The sequence below is a fragment of the Oryctolagus cuniculus genome, chromosome 3, assembly GCF_964237555.1.
Source record: "Oryctolagus cuniculus chromosome 3, mOryCun1.1, whole genome shotgun sequence".
In the NCBI taxonomy this organism is placed as follows: Eukaryota; Metazoa; Chordata; class Mammalia; order Lagomorpha; family Leporidae; genus Oryctolagus; species Oryctolagus cuniculus.
Window position 1 is genome coordinate 179,131,035 of NC_091434.1, and position 23,722 is coordinate 179,154,756.

At 41.4% G+C, this 23,722-nt stretch overlaps 1 protein-coding gene across 6 annotated transcripts in view; it reads left to right on the top strand.

The window, feature by feature from the left end:
• Positions 1-23,722, top strand: part of TPK1 (thiamin pyrophosphokinase 1) — a 465,159-nt gene that overhangs the window by 271,656 nt on the left and 169,781 nt on the right. For all 6 annotated transcript variants that reach the window (XM_051849818.2, XM_051849810.2, XM_051849814.2 and 3 more), the window contains one exon: positions 8,176-8,322. In XM_051849818.2, coding sequence (XP_051705778.1) covers positions 8,176-8,322 — 147 coding nt within the window. The remainder of the gene's footprint in view (positions 1-8,175; positions 8,323-23,722) is intronic.

Sequence of the window (23,722 nt, forward strand, 5' to 3'; positions counted from 1 at the left end):
AAGCAATGTGTTACTTACACAGTAACAGATACGTACCCAAAAACAGAGTAGGATGTAAACTCTCTACAAAAAGATGAACTCTTTCTAGGCAGAGGAGGGTGGCACCCTTTAAATTACTTAGACTAATCACACTTGCTGTAAGGTGGGGGCAGGGAAAGTGATAGTCAAAGTGCAGGTTTGAAATCTCGTAGTGTTTTCTGAGAGTTTAAGAATTCCCAGAATGTAAATACAGGGAGGGAGTTGAGGATGAAATTTATGGGACAGCACAGGAAGCCATCAGACTTCATCTTGTAGTTCCTGGAAAGTCAATACTTAATTTTAAGCAGAATATTAGCAAGATCAGATTTGAGATTTAGAAAGCTTACTCTCATAACCAAGGTGAAGATTGCTTGGTTAATACAGAGACAGCATTGCAAGTAAGAAGGCCAGGCAGAGAGCCAGTTCGATTTTCCACACGAAAATATGCAGCAGTAGGAGAGAGTAAGAATTGTTCAAGAAAAATTCTGAATTTTCTTGGACTTGTCTGCAAATTGAGGCCTCATTTTCTTGCCATTTCAAGAGATGTTATTTCTTCCTCACCTAAACAGGCTTATATTAAACTGGTTGAATTGAAATAGGATCCCTGTAGTAATGTTTCCACAGGTATTCAAGTGTCAGCCAGGTAGAGCCGATGTTTGAGAGTGTAGCATACCTCATGTCATAAAATCTGAGGTCCTTAATTTCTACTGTTTCTCACTATACATCACATCAATCACTGGGGTTATTTTATAGGTTTGCTAAATATGTTTTGATATTGCTGGTTTTTTCTTTAGTTAATTTACTTTTGTTTTATCTTGATTCAGCCCCTTTCCTGACAGCCTGCATGAGTATATCCTCTTCAAATTAAAGCATCAAACAATTAGACCAAAGAATTTCTTCATTCTACTGAAGCCTTATTGTAGTACAGAAAGTTTGTTAAGCAGGCCATCTGGAGGTTTTAGGTCCTAGTGTTTAATTTTGTGATGTTGGCTATTAATGTTAATTGTAGCAAATAGTAGGAAGATATGTCTTGGTTTTACATGGGATAGTCCTGATTTATTCCTGTGTCATTGTTTTGGATATAATTATTTATAAGGTTCTCGGTGCTTCCCAAACTGTCTCAGTTCGTACATTAAACTGTATGATCACCCTGTTTATCAGCAAGAGCCACAGAGTCCATTTATGCATCCCCAAAATTCAATTTATGGAAGGTAGATGTAATTAAAATATGCTGACAGCCACTGTCCCTACTGTAGACTTCATGCCTGCGGTATCTGTGTCATTTTTAGGTTAAATAGAGAAAACTTGTCATTTGGTTACAGAAAGGTTCTTACTGCCATAATAGAAAAATGAAGTTGCTTCTTCTTTTGGTGTTATATATCCCTCAAGTCTTGTGATTCTGTTAAAGCAAATAATGCAAAGTCAGGTTTCTCATTTAGTTTCTAGATAAAACAGACACAATTATTATTTAACTTATTATGTTGGAAACCAGAGAAACTTACGTGAATTATAAGAAGTAAAAGGAATGTGGAAAAATATGATAGTGAATTTAGCTCATTTCCTACCTTTATAGATGAGCCATTAGTCACAAGGAGGTCATGCAATTTATGTGTTGTTACGTGGCTATTTGCATGGTATGCAGTACCATAGTCATCTCCAGTATATTATTCTGGGATTTCAACGATATGTGTGAGTGAGTGAGTGAGAGAAAGAGAGAGAGAGAGATTGCATACAAAATGCTGATGGCTTTTATTTCCACCCTACTCCTCCTTGCAAAAAAAAAAAAAGTCTTTGTAAAATATCCTGACTTGAGAATAAGAAATCTCTAGAAACTAGTCAGAAATGGATTTTTTGTATCTTACATATTAAAGAATGTAGCATGATAGGCATATGCTAGGTACTTGTTTGTATGTATGTACAAATATATTATTAAAAACACTTCAGTACCGCTAATCATCAGTGAAAGACAAATTAAAAGCACAGTACTTTATCATGTCATACCTTACATCTGTCAGAATGGCTGTTGGCCAGCGCCGCGGCTCAGTAGGATAATCCTCCACCTAGTGGCGCCAGCACCCTAAGTTCTAGTCCCGGTTGCCCCTCTTCCAGGCCAGCTTTCTGCTGTGGCCCGGGAAGGCAGTGGAGGATGGCCCAAGTGCTTGGGCCCTGCACCCCATGGGAGACCAGGAAAAAGCACCTGGCTCCTGGCTTTGGATCAGCTCGGTGCGCCGGCCGCAGCGCGCCAGCCGTGGCGGCCATTGGAGGGTGAACCAACGGCAAAAGGAAGACCTTTCTCTCTGTCTCTCTCTCTCACTGTCCACTCTGACTTAAAAAAAAAAAAAAAAAGAATGGCTGTTGTCAAAAAGATGAAAGATAGTAAGGACGTGGGGGAAAGGGGAAACCTTGTATACCATAGTTGGGAATATAAGCATGGCCATTATGGAAAATAGCATGGTGCTTCCTCAAAAAGTTAGAACTATCATGATCTTGCAATCCCACTACAGGGATATATCCAAAGGATATGAAATCAGTACATTGAAAACTTGTAAATTGCCAGGTAGTTTCCCCATGGGAGTGAGAGGGAAGCATGTGAAAAGTATGTATGTTAATTATCTTGAACTAACCACTGCACAATGTCAAATATACACAACCATCACGTTGTACATGATGAATATACACAATTTTTACTTGTCAAGCAATTAACATATTTTACCCATGGAGCTAACAAAATCATAATGACTTCTTCAGCTTAACTGTACTCTGATCCATTGATCATGCTTTTACTGTCATCCAAATTTTGTTCTGCTCTTTCATGTATTCAACAAATATTTATTGAAAACTGATTATATATCATGTTCTAGTCTAAATACTAAAGATAGAAAACTCTTTCTTCATGTTTATAGTCCAATTGAGTGACAAATAATAGCTCAAGCTAAATAAGTTAAATTCACCATGGGATTAGATAACGAGAAATGCTAAGGAGAAATTGCAAACCCAGAAAAGGTTTCTGTGGTGGGCAGGGGGAGGGTGTTTATATACATAGCCAATGAAGGAAGAAGACAAGACAAGTAGAAACACTACTATCTAGGGGATAGTGCTTTCCAGCCAGAAAGGATAGCAAGTTCAAGGTCGTGAAGCAGGAGGGATGGTGTATTCAAGAAGCAAAAAAGTTGAAGGATGTGTCACTGGAGCAGAGGGGCAGAGGAGAAGAAATCTGAGAGGAGATCAGAGAGACAACTGGGCATCAAATCCTGTGAAGATCTGTAGGTCCTAATATGAAACGTTGGAGGTATGGGAATTTTGCCTAGCAGATAAGAGACCTGCATCCCACATCAAAGTACCTGGATTCAATACCCAGCTCCAGCTCTAGCTCTGGACTCCAGGCTCCCGTTAGTACACACCCTGAGGAAATGGTGATGGCTCCAATAATTGTATTCCTACTGCCCATGTGGATGGAGTTAACTATTCATGAATCACATCTTCTACCCAAGGCACTGGGGACATTTGAGGAGTGACCCAGTGGTCGAGAACTCTTCTCTCTCTCTCTGCCTTTCAAACAAGTAATTTTTATAGCTTTATTTATGTGAAAGGCATAGTTACAGAGAGAGAGACCTTGTGAATGCCTGCAACAGAACCTGGGCCATCTGAAACCGGGACCTTCTTCCAGGTCTCCCACTTTGGTGCAGGGCCCAAGTACTTGGGCCATCTTTTGCTGCTTTCCCAGGTACATTAGCAGGGAGCTGAATCAGAAATGGAACACGTAGGACTCAAGCTGTCGCCCAAATGAGGTGCTGGCTCCACAGGCAGTGGCTTTACCCATTACGTCACAGTGCCAGCTCCAACAAATAAATAATTTTTAAAGGGATTGAAAGATTTTGAGCACAAGAACATCATAATGTGATTTACATGTTAACAAGATTATTTGTGATCTGTATTAAGAATTGATTGAGAGGAAATATTTGTAGGAACAGAAGCAGAAAGACCTATTGGATGCTATTGTAGTAATTCAGGTGAGATATAAAGATGGTTACCCTCTGTCAGGTTTTGCTTTCTTTATTTCTTTTATTTTAAATATTTATTAATTTGAAAATTAGAGTTAAAGAGAGAGAAAGAGAAAAAGACATCTTCCGTCTGGTGGTTCGCTCCCCAGATGGCCACAATGGCCAGGGGTCTGGGTCAGATGGAAGCCAGGAGCTTCATCTAAGTCTCCCTTATGGGTACAGGGTCAAAAGTACTTGAGCCATCTGCTGCTGCTTTCCCAGTGGGTAGCTGGATTGGAAGCAGAGCAGCCAAAACTTAAACCGACGACCTCAAACGATGTCAGTGCCACAAACAAAGGCTTAACATACCATACCACAGCACTGGCCCCAGGTTTTTGTTTCTTGATTCATTGTGATGAGATTTCGGTATTGAGAAGTGGAGACAATTAGGGTACATACTGAAGGTATAGCCAGTAGAATTTCCTGAGACAATGAATAAATGTAAAAGAAGGGGCCGATGCTGTGACACAGTGAGTTAAAGCCCCAGCCTGCAGTGCCAGTATCCCATATGGTACCAGTTCGAGTCCCAGCTGCTCCACTTCCAATCCAGCTCTCTGCGATGGCCTGAGAAAACAGTAGAAGATGGCTCAAGCCCTTGAGCCCTTGCACCTGTGTGGGAGGCCTGAAAGAAGCTCCTGGCTCCTGGCATTGGATCGGCCCAGCACCAGTTGTTGTGGTCATTTGGGGAGTGGACCAGCAGATGGAAGACCTGTCTTTCTCTGTTTCTCCCTCTCTGTAACTGTCTTTCAAATAAATAAAATAAATCTTAAAAAAAGTAAAAGAGAACAGGATTGTTAAAGATTAATGTGTTCTGGGACTAAGGTTAAAACTACTCCTTTGTGGAAGAGAATGAGGGAACATTTTGGGGGGAAGATAGGTTAACTGGAGATCTCTGCTGCTTTTCCAAATGCAGGCTGTTTATATGAGCTTGGAGTTCCAGAGAACAGTCTGGACTACAAATACACATTTAGTCGGTGTTGACGTCGATAGCAAGCATGTAAAGCTACAAGGCTGAGTGAGACCATCAGGGAAGAAAACATAATAGAAGAGAATCAAAGACTATCTTGGTACATTTTGTGTTGCTCTAAAAACATGCCTCATGGCCAGCACTGTGGCATAGCTGGTAAAGCCACCTCCTGCAGTACCAGCATCCCGTATGGGTGCCAGTTTGAGTCCTAGCTGCTCTATTTCCAATCCAGCTCCCTGCTAATGCTCCCACATGGGAGACCTAGAAGAAACTTCTGGCTCCTGGCTTCAGATTCACTCAGTTATGGCCCTTGAGGCCATTTTGGGAGTGAACCAGAGGAAGAAAGATGTCTCTCTCTGTCTCTGTCTCTCTCTCTCTTTAACTCTGCCTTTCAAATAAATAAATAAATTTTATACATTAATCTTTTAAAAATAAGAGTAAGGTTTCCTTTAAAAAAAGAAAAGAATGCCTCAGTCTGGGCACTTTATAAATAAAGTGTTTTATTTGCCTTGTGGTTTTGGAGGCTGAGTCCTCACTTAGGCGGCCACATCTGGCAAAGATCTGTGCTACATCACAACACGGTACATGGCATCACATGCATGTGCGTGGAAAAGACAGAGCTCAGATGGCAAGAACGGAAGCCGGAGAGCAAGTCAAGAAAGCCAAACTCACTTTATAACAGCCTGTTGTCATGGACCTTTGAAACCTAACCCACTCTGTGAGAAGAGCACTATCCCTTCCCAAGGGTGGTGCCCTTCGTGACATCATCACGCCCTACGAGGCCCCACTTCTTTAAGGTTCCAGCACCATTTAAGACCTAAAATTACTTTGACAACCATGCCACTAGCACATGAACCTTTGGGACACAAACCATACCCAGAAGTCCTGAGCCACTCCAAACGTTTCACTAGGTAGCTAAAGAGACTGGGAAGGAGCTGTGAGATAAAGAGACTATAATTGCTGGAAATCCAGCTTTCTGGAGGGGCATGTGTCAAAGAAGAGAAGAATAGTGAGTGACTGATTTTCCTGATGGATCAAGTAATAAGTCTGAGGACTGAGCCCTGGGTTTAGAAATTAGATGATGGTAAGTGGACCTAATAAGGAGCTTTCTTGCCTCTGGTTCTTTATATCCAAGTTTTCCTGAGATTTTCTGTGCTCAGGGAAAGCTAAGCTGCATCATAGTAGACAACTGCTGTGCCGTGGCTGTAGTTCCTAGCCACCTCCACAGGGAAAGAGACACAGAAATAGCAAAGGTTATAACAAAGCATGACCAGGTGATGTTAGAAATAAATGCAAAGGCTTTGATTCCCACAGAAAAGGAACGCTTAGAATCTATTAACAATCTGTTACATGTGGAACACCCTCTCCCAGGAGCAATACTGTTTTAAAGACATAAACCTAGGCTTGTAAAACCCATGTCCTTTGTCTTCTGTGCCTCTGAATATCATGCCCCGCTCACAGATAGGAGTAGAGCACTGCAGACGTGGTTGGAAGCCAGCTCCTCCCCCGCCTCACCTGCAGTTCGCACAGATCCTCTAATGTTTTTAATCAATCTTGCTAAATACTTCCTGTAGGGAAAATGAGTCATGATGAGAAGTAATCTTGCTACTTCTTCTCCTGAAAAATTCAATGACTGATTTACAGATACTGCTTATTCATCATGATATCTCATTGTGGAAGATGGGGATTAAATTTCAGCCTGAAAGGTTATGGGATCCCTGAAGGCATATAATATAGGAATAAAAAATTGAGAACCTGAAAAAGGTATTCCGGATTCTGAATAGTGAATAAACTTTTATCAAGCCTTGCTTCTGAGAGGAATTTAGGACGATGTGGCTAGGAACATGCCACCTGCTATCTACTAGAGACTGGGAACTTGCCCTGTGTTTTCTATAAAACTTATGTGGGTTATTTTTCTCCTAAGTATAAAGCAAATTATCTTTTGTTTTCCTGATCTCATATGTAATCTCTAGGCTTTTCCAAACTGGCTGCAGTGGCCTTCCTAATATGGCCTTCAAAACACCAATAAAAATCCAAACTTGATACCCCAAACAGAAGCTGTCTTGGAAGCTAAGTCCGATTCCTTAAAATTTCTTCTTTCCACTAAAGATTAACAGATGTCCCTGATTTTGCCTATGCATTCAGGGTAATATGCACTTCTTATGGCACATGGTGGCTACATGTGGCAAAGATCTGTGCTACATCACAACACGGTACATGGTATCACATGCATGTGCGTGGAAAAGACAGAGCTCAGATGGCAAGAAAGGAAGCCGGAGAGCAAGCCAAGAAAGCCAAACTCACTTTATAACAGCCTGTTGTCATGGACCTTTGAAACCTAATCCACTCTGTGAAAAAGCATTATCCCTTTCCAAGGGTGGTGCCTTTCCTGAAATCATCACACCCTACAAGGCCCCACTTCTTTAAGGTTCCAGCACCATTCAAGACCACTCATTGATAACCATGCTCCTAGCACATAAACCTTTGGGGGACAAACCATATCCAAGCCACAGCAATAGTTATGTCCTGAGCCACTCCAAAGGTCTAACTAGGTAGCTAAAGGAGGCTGGGAAGGAGCAGTGAGATCTTCTTCTTCTTCTTTTTTTTTTTCTTTATTTGACAGGTAGAGTTATAGACAGAGAGAGAGAGACAGAGAAAGGTCTTCCTTCCATTGGTTCACTTCCCAAATGGCCACTACGACCGGCGCTGCACCAATCCGAAGCCAGGAGCTTCTTCCTGGTCTCCTATGCAGGTGCAGGGGCCCAAGCACTTTGGCCATCCTCCACTGCCTTCCCAGGCAAGCAGTGAGATCAAGAGAATATAGTTGGTGGAAACTTGGCTTCCTGAAATGGAATATATCAAAGAAGAGTGAAGAATGAATTTTCTAGATGTCGCTGAGGGCCTGAAATCTAATTTCTTGAAGTTCTAGAAGGATCATCAAAAATAGTATTAGGTCTTACAGATATGTTGTTTGTTTGCCCTAAGGCTGAACAAGCGACTTAATTTCTTCAGTGTTACATATGAAATGATGTCTGTTTTCTTTATTGCTTGTTAAAAACGGCATTTGAAAGCTCAATTCAGGTGTTTGATGTGATTTAATTATTTAAAATTATTTAAATATGTGATTCCCAATTGTACCTGCCTTCTTAGGTTGATGTGATTGTGACCCTGGGAGGCCTTGCCGGACGTTTTGACCAAACTATGGCATCCGTGAATACCCTATTCCAAACCACTCACATCACTCCTTTGCCAACGATAATAATCCAAGAGGAATCTCTCATCTGTCTTCTCCAACCGGTAAGTGAAAAGTACACATAATGTTGGTATTTTGTTTGCACAAAACTTCCAACACTTGCATAGGTTAGGAAGAAACACTGGCTCACTTGTCTTTGAACTGTGAGTGAGACTGACCATGTTTAGTTATTGTGGCTACCCTAATCTACTGCCCCAGGTCAACGACAGTGAAAATGTAGAGAAGAAGCCTCAGAATTTTTCTTTTATTGAAGGCAGAAAAAAAAATCTTGTAACTTTAATGAAATTGACTAGGAATTAAATTAAGCACTTTTGCATTCTGAGCAGCCGAATTTGGAAAGCATTTTAGAAAACCTCATCAGAGGAAACAAAAGACTGGCAAATATCTCAAATGGAGTTCTCATATATTGTGAACATAATTGGAAACTAGATTTTATTTAATGAAGCACTTAAAAGCAAATCCTTAGTTTTTACTATTCATAAATTGTCTACCCATTAATTTTGCTGATTTGGGTATATTCTTACTGATGATGGAATTCTTTCCCAATGGTAAACATTCCATCATGGTAGTGCATAGAATGGAATTCTTACTAAATTACCATTTTAGAAGATTGACTGGTGGGCTTCAGTTAAAAATAATTATTTGGTAAAATTTAAAACAGTGGGCAGTTCTTACTGTCTTCCAGTGTAAACTTGCTTCCACCCCACCTGCTAGCCACCATCTGTAGCATGCCATCATTATAGGTTGTTTGGTTAAGATAGGGGTTTAATGCATGTTCACCATTGTTCATTGCCTAGCCTTTTGCTTCCTGGAAAAATCTGGAAGGGGAGCAGAAACATTCAGATTCTAAACTCTGACTATTTATTTAATCAGCAAACAGTTTTGGAGGATTTGTAGAATGGGTGTGCATGCTTATTAGGGATTGTTATCACAATTAGAATGAGCAGAAGAAACATTAGACATTTTCAAATATCATGCAACTAGCCTAAAGACAGTCATTCTGGTGCACAAATGAAGGATGACTTTAAAATATTTTAAATTTATTTTTAAATTAAAATTAACATAGAGCTATTTATTAAGAATATAATTTTGATACGTTTTTAAGAAGGATCTCCTTTGACTTCAGAACAAACCTGTTATATGTAAGCAGAACAGATAATACAGTCACACAGTAAGGGTTTTGACTCCATGGTTTTTCCACTACATTTCCTCTTTCATGGGGTTAATAGACTAAGATGTAAATGACAAACTCTTAAAAAGAAGTCACAGCCCATGAGCTGATAATTATCCATAGGCAGTGTGTAACTGAGGGGCCAGTTGGCATAAATATACACACAAACACATGCACACACACACACATGCACAAAGTCTTTTCAAAGTTCATGGAAAATGTATATTATGGAAAAACTTTGCATAGACTTAAAAAAAATTTTGGCACAAAAATTAACATTTTATCCCATTAACCATGAACTTTTTAAAGTACTCTTTTGTGTGTGTGCATTTTTCTCTATAATTTTCAAATAAGATAAATTTTAGATGCACTTTACAAGTATAACCCATATTGTTATCCTACCCATAAATTAAAAACAACTTTCTGGCCGGGGCCGTGGCTCACTAGGCTAATCCTCCACCTAGTGGCGCCGGCACACTGGGTTCTAGTCCCGGTCGGGGTGCCGGATTCTGTCCCGGTTGCCCCTCTTCCAGGCCAGCTCTCTGCTGTGGCCAGGGAGTGCAGTGGAGGATGGCCCAAGTGCTTGGGCCCTGCACCCCATGGATAAGTACCTGGCTCCTGCCTTCGGATCAGTGCGGTGCGCCGGCCGCAGCGCACTGGCTGTGGCAGCCGGCCGCGATGGCCATTGGAGGGTGAATCAACGGCAAAGGAAGACCTTTCTCTCTGTCTCTCTCTCTCACTGTCCACTCTGCCTGTCAAAAAAGATAAATAAATAAATAAATAAATAAATAAATAAATAAATAACTTTCTGAATTTTTCTAATATAAAACAAAATCTGCAAATAACAATTATTCTTATCATAGCATAAGTGAATTAATGAGATTACCATTAAAGTTTGCTAACATGTCAAAATTGGTGAGGTTCAATATAAATGTTAATTATTTAGTTTTGGGTTTCAAAATAGTGTCTTTTAGAATTTGGTTCACAATTATGAATGATCTGAAATTAATGATAATAGCAAGAGGAATAAGACATCTTAAGGAAACTATTTGATAAGTTCTTTATTATTGTAAGTCGGTGTGAGAACTAGTGTTACATGTGCATGACTAATGTTAATTGGTCAGAATAGCCATAGGCCTTGGAACTAAAATGTGTTTACCTAGATCTTTTGTTTTTAAGCCTCCCTGTCCTCAGATCATCTTGGTGTTTCTGTGAAATTCTGTGTTTCTTTTGGAGAGTTTACATGAGAGACTGTCATGAAACTAGGTTGTATGCATAAGTAATCATCTTTCAATGATTGGTTATTTTAGTCTTTTGGGACTGACCTGTGTATCTAGTAGAAAATTCATTTAAAGTAGTTTAGTTTAGTCTATATTCTCCTTTTAATGCACTTTCTGTGATTTATTTCTGTTAATTATGAGTTTTATTTTAAAACAAGGGCTATAATAGTATAGTTCCAGGTTTATCTGAATATGGAAAGATGATTGAAATTTCAGTGGATTTATATTTTTGCAAAGAAGGTTTTTATATTGTATTTTGGTATATTTCCATTACTGTGGGTCAAAATGTCATTAGTGGAAAGCCGCATAGGTAGTATTTACTTTAAAGGGATGATCTATCTGCCGTTTTCAATTGGAAAATATGAAAAATTAAAAATGGGATGTATTATAATGCCTCGCTTAAAAGTAAACATCCCTTGTGTTCTTCCAAAATGTGTTCTCAGTAAGACATCTCTTTTTATGAGGAGAAGATTTTATGAAACAGAGGAGCGGTATTTCAGGCATGAAGCAGTTAGGCTCTGCTCCTGCCAGTGATGGGTGCTCCCAGCCGTGTTTATCATGCGGGCCGTGCAATATGCATGGTCCAGGATTCACATACACACTTTCTCATTTTCTGCTTCTTTGCTTCTGAGGAATACAGAAACATTAGCTTCTGTACACTGAGCATAAATTATCTTTTACCTCCAAGTTTTATGGTAATTTGTAATGCAAGTTAATAGGATTTATGACCAGGAAATGAGATGTCCAAGAGTTAATAAGGCATGCCTTTTACATTATCCTAAACCTTGTTCGCTGATTCCTGCTTGGGATTCCAGTGTCTAATGTTGGAGAATGTTGTTACAGAGCAGACTTCTGTCAGTTTTTATCTCACTTGAACAAACTTCTAACTCTGTTGTAAATATTTCTTCTTCGTGATCTTAGTTATGTTTTGCTGCTGCTTGTTTTGTTTCTTTGCCTCAATTACTTATTATTTGAATTCCTGACATACATTGTACATTTGTAAGTCTGATAATGTGATAAAATGTTAATAGTCTGATAGAAAAGCTGAGTATTCACGAGGTAGATTTGGCATGTGTGATGGTTTCTGCCGAGAACTGAGGATTTGAATCTTTCTACCCGTGTTATGTATGTTTAGCACAGTCTCCTCAGTGACAGCATCAGAGAGGTGATTCCAGAAGGATGTGAGGGACAGAGCGTTCTCACAGACAACACTGACATCCTGGAATAACCATTATTTTATTCTTTCCCTCTTTCTCATACACTTTTTGTTGTTCCTTGGCCTCTTAGAATTTCTAGTACAACCTACATAATAGCAAAGAATCATTAACTATCAGTGTAAACATATAAAACATTAGAAATGTTTTTTATAGATGATCTCTTGCAGAGACAGGTGATCTGCCCAAGGTTATGCAGAGTATTTCTTTGAAAAAAAAAAAAATGTGTGCTGAAAATGAAGTAGATTGTCCACAGTGACAGTCTGCTCATCCTGGCGGGCGTGGCCTGACGCATTCAGCCTTCCCAGCCCCACTTCTTCCAAAAGGCAAGATGCTAATGCCCATTCCTGCACTGTCTTACACCCAGCTAAGGTTTTACAACTCACTGCTCAGAGCCTGGTGTAAAAACTCTTTGCCTTGAAGCACTACCCTGAGCTTGCTTGCTTCTTTCTTGGACACATCTCTCTGCTCTGCCAGGGCAGCTGATTCTTCTTGTGGAATACGTGCAGACACACGTCGTGCCCAGCACCCTTTTCTTTTCCTTCTCTTCAGACTTTGCAGATTTCTAAGGAGTTTTTTCAGTGTCCATTCTCCCATCCTTCTGTTCTGTTTTCCTTCCAAGTACTTTTCTTTCTTCTCTTAAAGACACTTAGAAAAATAACACCAACGCCTACCATGTTGTAGTATATGTTAATCTAGTAGTATATGTTACATCTAATAGAAAACCATTCACAATAATGGGAAATTACGCAGTACAGCACCAGAGCTATATAACTTATTTTCCTAAGTGTCCCAATACCCTCTATAAATCTATGTGGAAATATTCCCTCTATGATTTTCATCCATATTTAATTTAATTTTCTTTGAGAATTAAACTGAACACTCATAATATTTCTCTGGTAGGTGTTCTTTTCTATTTTATTGATTTACAGTATTCAATGCTGTAACAGCAAGTGTTGTTTAAACACGTGTTATGTTATATATACTGTAAGAGTCACGGAGAGTGTAGCAATAGGGAATACTGCCTCTATTTTGTTATTTGTGGTTTAATGGAAGAGACAGATTGTGGGGAGCAATCCGGACTAGACTAAGTTACTGGAATTAAGACTTATTCTATGCATCTGCTCTCCCACAATATGGCGCTGGGAGAGAAGTAAACAGCTTCCGCACAGCTGCCTCCAGTTCAACTAATAAACTGTAGGACTTGCTCCTGATTGGAGGAGAGCAGCGTACTCGGCGTGTGGGCAGCCGAGTTGGGATTGGCGGAGGAGGACTATAAAGGAGGAGAGAGACGGCATGCACCAGGAACATCTATGGGGAACATCTAAGGGAACCCGTGCAGCCCCCAGAGAGCCGGCCGGCGGTGTGCCGCTCCCCTGCGGAAGTGGGGAATGTGGCCAGGGGGAACTGCCCTTCCACGGAGGTGGAAGGGATAGTAGCCAACCCGGGAAGAACCAGCAGCAAACCCGGGGAGGGCCGAGCAGACGAAAGAACAGCGCAGGGTTCAGTGTTGCTCCTCCACGAAGAGGGGGAGCGACATAATGGTGCCGTGACTCGGATAGAAAACCTAGGTCGGATAGGAAACCTAGCTCGGATAGGAAACCTAGGACGGATAGCAAACTTAGGAGGGAAGAAACGGGAAGAAACGGGAAGAATTGGGAAAATATCGGAGAGAGAGACTAGCAAACAGCCTAGGGAAAAGCCGGACGAAAAGGGTGCCGGAAGAAGCTATTGAAAGCCTAGGCATAGACTCGGATACGGACTACGGGGGGAAGCTGGGAGAAATCTCTAAGGTCGAAAGCGAAAGTGAAAGTTAGAACAAACAGACTTGGACGCGGACTGTGGGGAGAGGCCAGAAAGTGAAAGCTAGAACAAACAGACTTGGATGCGGACTGTGGGGAGAGGCCAGGAGAAATGAGGGAGGAGTATTGTTGGAGGAAAGCTTGGGGAAACATACCGGGTAGAAAAAAATGTTAGGGAAATTGAAGCCGTGGGGGGCAGGCCGAGGCGGAAACGGAAGCCACTTTGGGGTTCTCAAGTTAGCCCGGGAATAGGGGGCGAAAAGTTGAAACCAGAAGCTGAGATGCAAGCCAGATTGGGATCCGTCTGATTAGCCCGGGGAGCAAAGGACGGGAAGCCAAATCGTGGGGCGGAGACGTATGCTGGGTTGAATTCGCCAGGCTAGCCCGGGGAACTTAGATTGAATGCTAGTGGTGGACACGTAAGCTACGCTGTGTTACTCGCGGAAGCCGCCGCGTGCAGAGAGCACGGGGCGTGAATAGATAGGGAACGGGGCTGGCGAGGCCGTGGTTCAGACGCGAAAGGGTTAAGCGTGGAGACCGCGGAGCGCGCGAAGCCGAGCCGCGCAAAGCCGGGAAGCTGCGCAGATGAGAGAGGCGCGCGGGCTGAAGCGGCGCAGAGCCGGGAACCCGCCGGCGGGGCGAGGTGCCGGGAAGCCGCAGGGATAAGAGAAACAGAAGTTTAGAAGTAAAGTGAGAAATAGGAATGCTGGAAGATAGAAGTAAAATGGGAGAAATAGGAATGCCCGGAGATAGAGAAATAGAGAAATAGAAAGGCCTCCCTACAACACTGCAATGTGAGAGCTTGGATTCGGTCTGCCTGATTAAGTGAGGCGATGAGCACGATGAGCACCTGCGGCGGCTAGCAGCTTATGCGCCGCAGGTCACTGAAGACAGGCACGAATTAACATCAGTAAGGCCTCCCCACAAAAAGGCAATGAGAAGGCTTGGATTCGGTTTGCCTGATAGAGCTTGTAAGCCCCTGCGGGCAGAGCAAAGCATGCGCTGCAGGGCACCGAACACAGGCACGCATCAGCACCTAAAAACCTCCTCACAATGGCGAAGAGAGGACCCGGATTCGGTTTTCCTGATTGATAGGACTTGTAAGAGCCTGTGGCAACTCTAGCAAGTAGAGCAGAGTGTGTGCCGCAGGACACCGAAGACAGGCGCGTATCAACGCCAAAAATAAAAAGAAAGGGGGATCTGTGGGGAGCAATCCGGACTAGACTAAGTTACTGGAATTAAGACTTATTCTATGCATCTGCTCTCCCACAATATGGCGCTGGGAGAGAAGTAAACAGCTTCCGCACAGCTGCCTCCAGTTCAACTAATAAACTGTAGGACTTGCTCCTGATTGGAGGAGAGCAGCGTACTCGGCGTGTGGGCAGCCGAGTTGGGATTGGCGGAGGAGGGCTATAAAGGAGGAGAGAGACGGCATGCACCAGGAACATCTATGGGGAACATCTAAGGGAACCCGTGCAGCCCCCAGAGAGCCGGCCGGCGGTGTGCCGCTCCCCTGCGGAAGTGGGGAATGTGGCCAGGGGGAACTGCCCTTCCACGGAGGTGGAAGGGATAGTAGCCAACCCGGGAAGAACCAGCAGCAAACCCGGGGAGGGCCGAGCAGACGAAAGAACAGCGCAGGGTTCAGTGTTGCTCCTCCACGAAGAGGGGGAGCGACAACAGATGAATAAGTATTAAAATTCAATAATATGTTTAAGACAACACTGGTGCTTTCGAGATGGCATGATAAAAACATCTAACCCAGATTGGGCACAGGATAATGGTGATTCACAGATAATTTCTTAGAGATGATGTCTGTTCTCAACACTGATAAGAGCTTAGCCAAAGAAAGGAATAAGACATGTAAGGAGGAAGGGATATAATGTCCATGGTCAAGAGGACTCTGAAGAACTTGCCACTTTCAGGGAACATTAAGTGGCTGGGTTAGTGGTACCAGCAGAGATTTAGCTGCAGGGATGCAGGCTCTGGAGAATGAGTGGCTTGCATGCCAGGAAAATTGTCTTAATACTAGGGACAACTATTAAACATTTATATCAGAAGAATGGTGTATGGTAAACATTTTAGAAAGTTTAGTTTGGCAGCAGTGGAGTTATTTTGATTAGGGAGAATATAGAAGCTGATTAATGGACTCTTGGAAATCCAAAACAGAAATGGGGAATAACTAAACTAAGGAGGTATATATGACTATAAAGATGAGCTGATGGCATGCTTTGGGATGTGTACAGGAAAGCATTCCTTAGAGATAGGAAAAAGATTAAGTCAGTGCAATGCCTAAGTTCTAGGTTAGACAACTGGGTGTTTTCCTTCTCTGCCATAGAGAATATGGGAACAGATCAAAATGGGAAGATGGTCAGTTGACTCTGGGATCTGAGATTGATCCAGCTTTGACACCAAATAGAATTGCCTAACATGATATATGTTCTGGTCTAGAGGTATGCCTTGAGAATGAACATGGTAATTAAACATCATCACTTACATTTATCAAGTTGTAGAGTGACAAGAGCAATAGCTGGTGGTAGAACCTTAAGGGAACAGAAATAAAAGTAAAGAAAGTGATGTCACAGAATCCAAGTGGTTTAACAATACATGGGAGGGGTTAGCCAGGGTGTCAACAAAAGGATACAGTGGGTTGGCAGCTAGGAAGAAACTTGATGAGGGATAGTTTTCATGGCACAGTTTTATGGTACAATATGGGTAGAAACCAGATTGCTTTGAGTTGAGTATTAAAGAGGAAGTCTGGCAGAAACCTATTTCTCTTATATAATTATTTCCATTATTCCATTATAACAGTAGAATTTTATAGACCAACCTGGGAACTAATGATGGTTTATAGTATTATTTTGGTATATTTCCATGTTAAAAACAAAACTGCAACATGTATGTTTGCAATAATACCTTTACTGCCCTCGCAGCATGACTATGCTGTTGCCCTGTTGTGATTTGTGCATATGTTTATGGTTCACATACTTAGGGACACTAACTGTATCAGTGCACATATAAGTATATTTCCATCTCTTCCATATTCTCTTCAAAGAGGAAGGATCCTCTGGCCTGCCCTCAAAACCACAGTTGTTATAAGCCACTCCCCTTATCTCCTTGAGTATTTGTGATCTGGGAATAAGGCGAGACCTCTGAGTCACACCTTAAAATCTCCCTTTGTAGAGGAGGACAAATCAGTCCACTTACCATTTTCCAAAGTGACCACAACTACAATTTTCTCTGCATATTGAAATTCTGCCAAGAATGTATTTGTCCAAGTCTCTCTCTCCTTTTCAAACCCTATTCAAAATTTCTGTATTTTATATAGCATTTCCAAACTAAATCCTACACTTCCTTCATTTGGATCATTTTCAGAACTTTTTGCCTTAGTCCATATAAGCTACTATTAGCTACTATATAGGTTACCATATAGCTACATATAAGCTATTTTAGCTTACACATAAGCTACATAAAAACTTACATATAGGCTACCATGTAGCTACTATGAACTGGAGAGCTTATAAAGAACCGAAATTACTTCTTAACTGTTTTGCGGTTGAAAAGCCCAGTATCAAAGCAGTGGCACATTTGGTTTCTGAGGAGGGACTGCTTCCTTGCTCATGGATGGCTCCTTGCTGTGCCCTCCCATGGTGAAAGGCACAAATGAGCTTCCTGGGGCCTCTTTTATAAGAGCACAAGTCCCATTCATGAGGGCTCTGCCCTCATGGTCTAATCACTACTGATCTGATCTCCTGACATCCTCACATGTGTGATTAGATTTCATGTAGGAATTTTGGAGGAGAAAAAAAATTCAAACCAAGCACCTTTTTCACATCTTGTTTCTCTACAGGCCTCACATAGTCTAACCATAAAATAAAATTTATTAAGTTATAACTTTTCTCATATTCCAAACCTTAAAGAACATACACAGCCACTTGCATATTTTTATCAAAGATAAAATTACAAGGATCACATTTACTTTGAAAAGTGCTAACCAAATCCAGATTAATCAGAAGATTTCGATAATCTAAATGTGTTACTCCCATTATGAAAGGTGTTCCTTTGTCTCTTCTCATAAACTGCAGGCTGCCTGGGCTCTCCAGGGAGGCAGGCGGAGCTTCTGACTTGTTCTACACTCCGCTTGTTTCCCATGGTGCATTTACTTTATTTCTACCTTGTTGGAAGCTCATGTGTTGTTGTGCTGAGCAGATACAGTGGTGATGGTGGTAGGCAAGCTGCCTGGATAAGATAGCATCTCAAGGGGCGGAGGATGAAACAGAAGCCTGATGCCTGCCAATCACACACATAGCATACAGGTTCTTTGACCTTAAAGAAGTCTTTCACTAAGGGAGATTTGCTAAGTATGATGCCCATCAGCAAAAAGCTAAAACAATCCCTCAGTAATTCCAAAGCGGTAAGGGAGGAAATATCAAATTCAATTTCCATGGAAACTATTTAAAATCTTATTTGAACACTGGCCTTTAGTTTTCAACCATGAGTGACAGAGAATCAGTTTTGGAGACTTGCCGCAATCCATAAGAGTGCTGTGCGCAGGTAAAACAATAGAAACGATAGCATCAGCATTTGTCTGAGTTCTGTCATCATAATTTATCATAATCCAATTCTAAGTAAAGTAATGGAATATGGGATGCAGGGTGTCATCTTTTCCTTCCCCCCCCCCCCACAGTCCTCCTTGGCAAGGACACAAGTACACTGTGTCATGTATACTTAGTTCAATTGAGCATTGCTTCAGCATCTTCCTTTGATTGAAAACAAAAGGTTGCCAGTACAGTCTCAATGAACTGTGAACTGATGTGAGTGTTACCAGCAGGGAAATGAAATGAGCCTCTGGGAAGTAGATTGGCACAAGTGAAAGTTTCTATATAAAGAGCTCCATACAGCTCCAGCTGGGTTGTACTGCTTCTCAGCCAATTAAGACTTTTTGCCCCTGATTTTGAAAGCAATTTGATCTCATTTGTTCTGAAAGTGAAGAAAAGGTGGAAAATTTACACAAATGAAGTTAAGTCTGGAGGTGGCTATTTATTCGAACTTTCAGGCACCTTGGGTATTTTGAAGCTATTACAAGGAATGGCATAAGGTCAACCCTACCCTAACATGGACATACAATATATGTAATATATAAATGCGTTCACAAACAAGCACCAAGAATCTCTGCTCTTCTAATACAATTTCACTTCAGGTCTACTGGGGAAGGCATTTTATTGAAAACTGCTCTCAGCCCTTGTCTCTTCTGTTGAGGAACAGCGTTGTTGTTTTTTCTCTTCATACTATTTGTTGGACTCCTTTACTTTGTGTAGGGTTAACTGTATAATCATTAAGTAAACTGAAAGTAGATCTGTATAAAAATTAAGAGTGGGAATGAGAGGAGGAAGAGGAAGGGATGGAGCATGGGTGGGAGGGAGGGTGAGAGGAAGTATCACTATGTTCCTAAATCTCTAGATATGAAATACATGAAATTTGTATAACAAATAATTTTTTTAAAAATAAATGCAGCACTTAGGAGTAGGTATGTGGTACAGCAGATAAGATGCTACTTGGGATGCCTGCATTGCCTGTCAGAGTGCCTGGGTTCATGTCCTGGCACTGCTGCTGATTCCAGCTTCCTGCTAGCGCGTACCTGGTTGGGGTTGGCTGTGGGTGGAGGGCAGCATGTGATGATTCAGGTACTTCTGTCTCTTCCACCTCCATGGCTGACCTGGATTGGGTTCCCAGCTCCTGGCTTCAGGCTGATCTAGCTTTGGCTGCTGTAAGCATTCGGGGAGTGAAGCAATGGATGAGAGAGTCATATATTCTTTCTCTCTCTCTCTCTCTCTCTCTCTCTCTCTCTCTCTCTCTGTGTGTGTGTGTGTGTGTCCCTCTGTCTTTTGAATAAAATAAATAAAATTTTTTGCAAAGGTTTAAAAACATCTGGAAAGTATATACCAATTGAAAAAAAAGAGACCTCACTTAGTTCTTCATAACTTTGGCATTATCTGAATTATGATATTCACTTAGATGTAAAGTTGTCTCTCTTTATCCACAATTTTAATTTCCATAGTTTCAACTGTCGTAACTAATCATAGTCTAGGACAGTTCCAGAAAGAAACAATGTACATGTTTTGAGCTGCACAGCATTCAAAGCAGTATGAGAAGATCTTAGGCCCCTCTGTTGCCTCAGAGTACAAGCTGTCCCTGCAGTGCAGCCCCTGGTTCATCACTCAGTAGGGGTCTCAGCCGTCAGTCCACTCTTGTCATATTGCAGTGCTTGTGTCCAGGTAACCTTCTTTAATAATGGCCCCAAAGTGCAAGAATAGTACTACCGACAATCTGGACATGCCCAAGAGAAGCTGGAGGGTGCGTCTTTCCAGGTAAAAGGTGAAGTTCTTGACTTATTAAGGAAAGGGAAACAAAATATGCTGTGGTTGCTAAAATCTACAATATATTACTGTTGTCAATCTCTCACTGCACCCGATTTATAAATGAAACTTTATCATAGGTAAATATGTAGAAGAAAAAACATACACATATGACTCAGTACTGTCCACTGTTTCAGGCATCATGGGGAATTTTAGAGTGTGTCCTCTGGGAATAAGGAAGACTATGACACAAACTGGTATGACAGTAAAATTTTCACAAATGCTTCAGAATTAGGAAGCACGTTAGCAGGATATAGCCCAAGGTGACACAAACACACAAAGAGGGAGAAGGAGAGAAAGAGGGAAGAATTGACAAAGGGAGGGAGAGAGGCAGGGAGAGAGAGAAATGTAATTTGATGGGCCCTGCATTGTGGTGTAGCAAGTTAAGCCACTGTCTGCTGTGCCAGCATCGCATATGGACTACAGTTCAAGTCCCAGTTGCTCTACTTCCAATCCAGCTCCCTGATAATGTGCCTGGGAAAGCAGTGGAAGATGGCTCAAGTCTTTGAACCCCTGCCACCCATGTGGGAGACCCAGATGACGATCCAGGCTTCTGGTTTGGGCCTGGCCCAGGTCTGGCTGTTGTGGCCATTTGGGTAGTGAACCAGCAGATGGAAGACCTCTTTTGCTTTCTCCCTTCCTAACTCTACCTTTCAAAGAAATAAAAAGAAATATATTTTGACATAGAATGATGAAATATGGTCTCAGTTCCATTCAGGATACTTCAAAATGTCCATGAAAAAATGGAATTAAAAGCTAAGTTTATTTTGTTGCAAAAATCTTGAGAACTTCATGCACATGAAGGGTCTTCAAAAAGTTCATCAAAATGTATATTATGAAAAAAAAAGCTATGTATGGGTTTAAAAACAATTGTTTAAAAGCTAGAGACACAAAAATCTTCCCTCTGCTATTTCAGTCTATAAATTCCTAAATAGCCAGGGCTGGGCCAAGCCCAAACCAAGAGGCTGAAATTCATTCTGTGTGGGTCGCAGTTCCCAAGTAGTTGAACCATCATGGTCTGCCTCCAGAGTGTACATTAACAAAAAGCTAGAATTGGATGTGGAGCTTGGATTTGAACTCAGACACTCCAATATGAGATGCAGGCATCCCATATGGCATCTTAACCAGTGGTGCCAGGCACCAAATGCTTACACCTCTAAAATTTTTATACTGAAATAAACCTATCCTTTTACTTTTCCCACAAAATTTTTGAAGCATCTTTGTTCTCTTCTGAAGCTGATAGAAAAATGTCTTACATAATATTAAGTAGATAGGGCAGTCTAAATGTTGAAGACATACTGAATATTAATCTGAGACCTCTTGACTATCATGTAAGAATTATAAAATAGCTTCTATATCTAGAAGGCCAGAAAATTATCAAAAATAATAACATTCATAGAGCCATATGGTACTTTCAATTTATGAAGTACCTTTATCATCACTTTACTTGTCCAGCAACCCAGTTTTTTCAATTTTTATTAATACTTCATCATTGTACGTATTTTTGCCTACAATTTGATGAGTTTCTTAAAATGAGTTATTAAAAGGCAGAGTGACACAGAGAGACGATGTTAAGGAAAGAGATCTTCCATCCACTGGTTCTCTCCCTAAACAGATACACTAGCCAGAGCTGGGCCAGGCCAAAACCAGGAGCCAGAACTCCATACAGGACTCAGTTGTGAGTTGCAGGGACTTAAGTACCTGAGCTGTCACCTGCTACTTTGTAGGCACATTAGCCGGGCACTGGATTGGAAGAGGAGTAGCCACAACTGGAACCAGCACACTGATGGGATACAAGCCTTCCAAGCAACTGCTTAACTTGGTCCACCACCATGACTACTCTTAATGTTTTAATGCATGTATATATTGTGAGTTGATCAAATAATGTAGATAGTTTATCCATTACCTCATACATTCGTCACTTGTTTGTGGTGAGAACTTCCAAAAACCTCTATTCTAGCCATTTTGAAATGCACGCTATCTTATTGATAACTATAGTCTCCCTACCATTCAATAGAACACTAATTCTTATCCAAGTTTAACTTTGCTACCACTGGCCTCCCCTTCATCTCCTTTCTTTCCTGATCCTCTGCCCAGGCTCTGGGAACCACTGTTCTACTTTCTACTTCAATGAGAACAGCTTTTTCTGATTCCTTGTATGATTGATATCATGTGGTGCTCATCTGTCAGTGTTTGCCTTATTTCACTTAATATCATGTCCTCTAGGTCCATCTTTGTTGTCTGAGATGACCATGTTTCATTCTTTTTTATAGCAGAATAGGATTCCACTGTATGAATGTTTCCTTTATCCATGTATACAATGCTGAGTGTTTAGGCTGATTCTAACTCTTGGCTATTCTAAAATGATACAGTAAACATGGGAGTGCAGATATTTCTTTAAAATATTTATTCCATTTATTTGGGAAGTATACCCAGTAGTCAACTTCTGGCAATACTGTTAAAGAAGCAAACTAAATACATTTTTTGTATTTCTTTTTTTTTTTTTTTTTTTTTTTTTTTTTTGACAGGCAGAGTGTACAGTGAGAGAGAGAGACAGAGAGAAAGGTCTTCCTTTGCCGTTGGTTCACCCTCCAATGGTCGCCGCTGCAGCCGGCGCACCGCGCTGATCCGATGGCAGGAGCCAGGATCCAGGTGCTTTTCCTGGTCTCCCATGGGGTGCAGGGCCCAAGCACCTGGGCCATCCTCCACTGCACTCCCTGGCCATGCAGAGAGCTGGCCTGGAAGAGGGGCAACCGGGACAGAATCCGGCGCCCCAACCGGGACTAGAACCCAGTGTGCCGGCGCCGCAAGGTGGAGGATTAGCCTATTGAGCCACGGCGCCGGCCCACATTTTTTGTATTTCTTACATGAGGAAGCCACACTGAACAGCATAGTGACTGCATAGCAAATGCATTCATAGCATAGGAATTTTCTGAATCCTTGTCCTATGCCCTTTGCTTTATAACTATACATAGGAACTCACACTTAAATTTTATTAAATCTTTGTGGAGCGCTCGAAAAGAATAAAATAGAGCCTGTTTTAAGAATCCTCTTTGAACTAAGAATAGTCATTAGGTTCATGGATTGAAATCATTTATATGGCTTCTTTTTCCCTAATGAATTTTTAATATGAAAATTGTCATAGTTGTATCTAGAGCTTGAAAAAATAGTATAAGAAGAAATGTATGTCAACCATTTTAATGCTCAAGCATTTTAGTTTATATGCTCTATCTTTATCTGTAAATATATTTTCCTCTTGAACCACTTGAAAGCAAGTGATAGACATCATAAAACCTTATGCTAAATATAGCTTATAAGTTATTTGGTACTTGTATTTTTTTAAAGATTTATTTATTTATTTGAAAGTCAGACTTACGCAGAGAGAGGAGAGAGAGAGGTCTTCTATCCGATGGTTCATTCCCCAGATGTCCACAACGACCAGAACTGCATGGATCCGAAGGCAGGAGCCAGGAGCGTCTTCCTGGTCTCCCATGTGGGTGCAGGGGCCCAAGGACGTGGGCCATCATCTTCTGCTTTCCCAGGCCATAGCAGAGAGCTGGATCG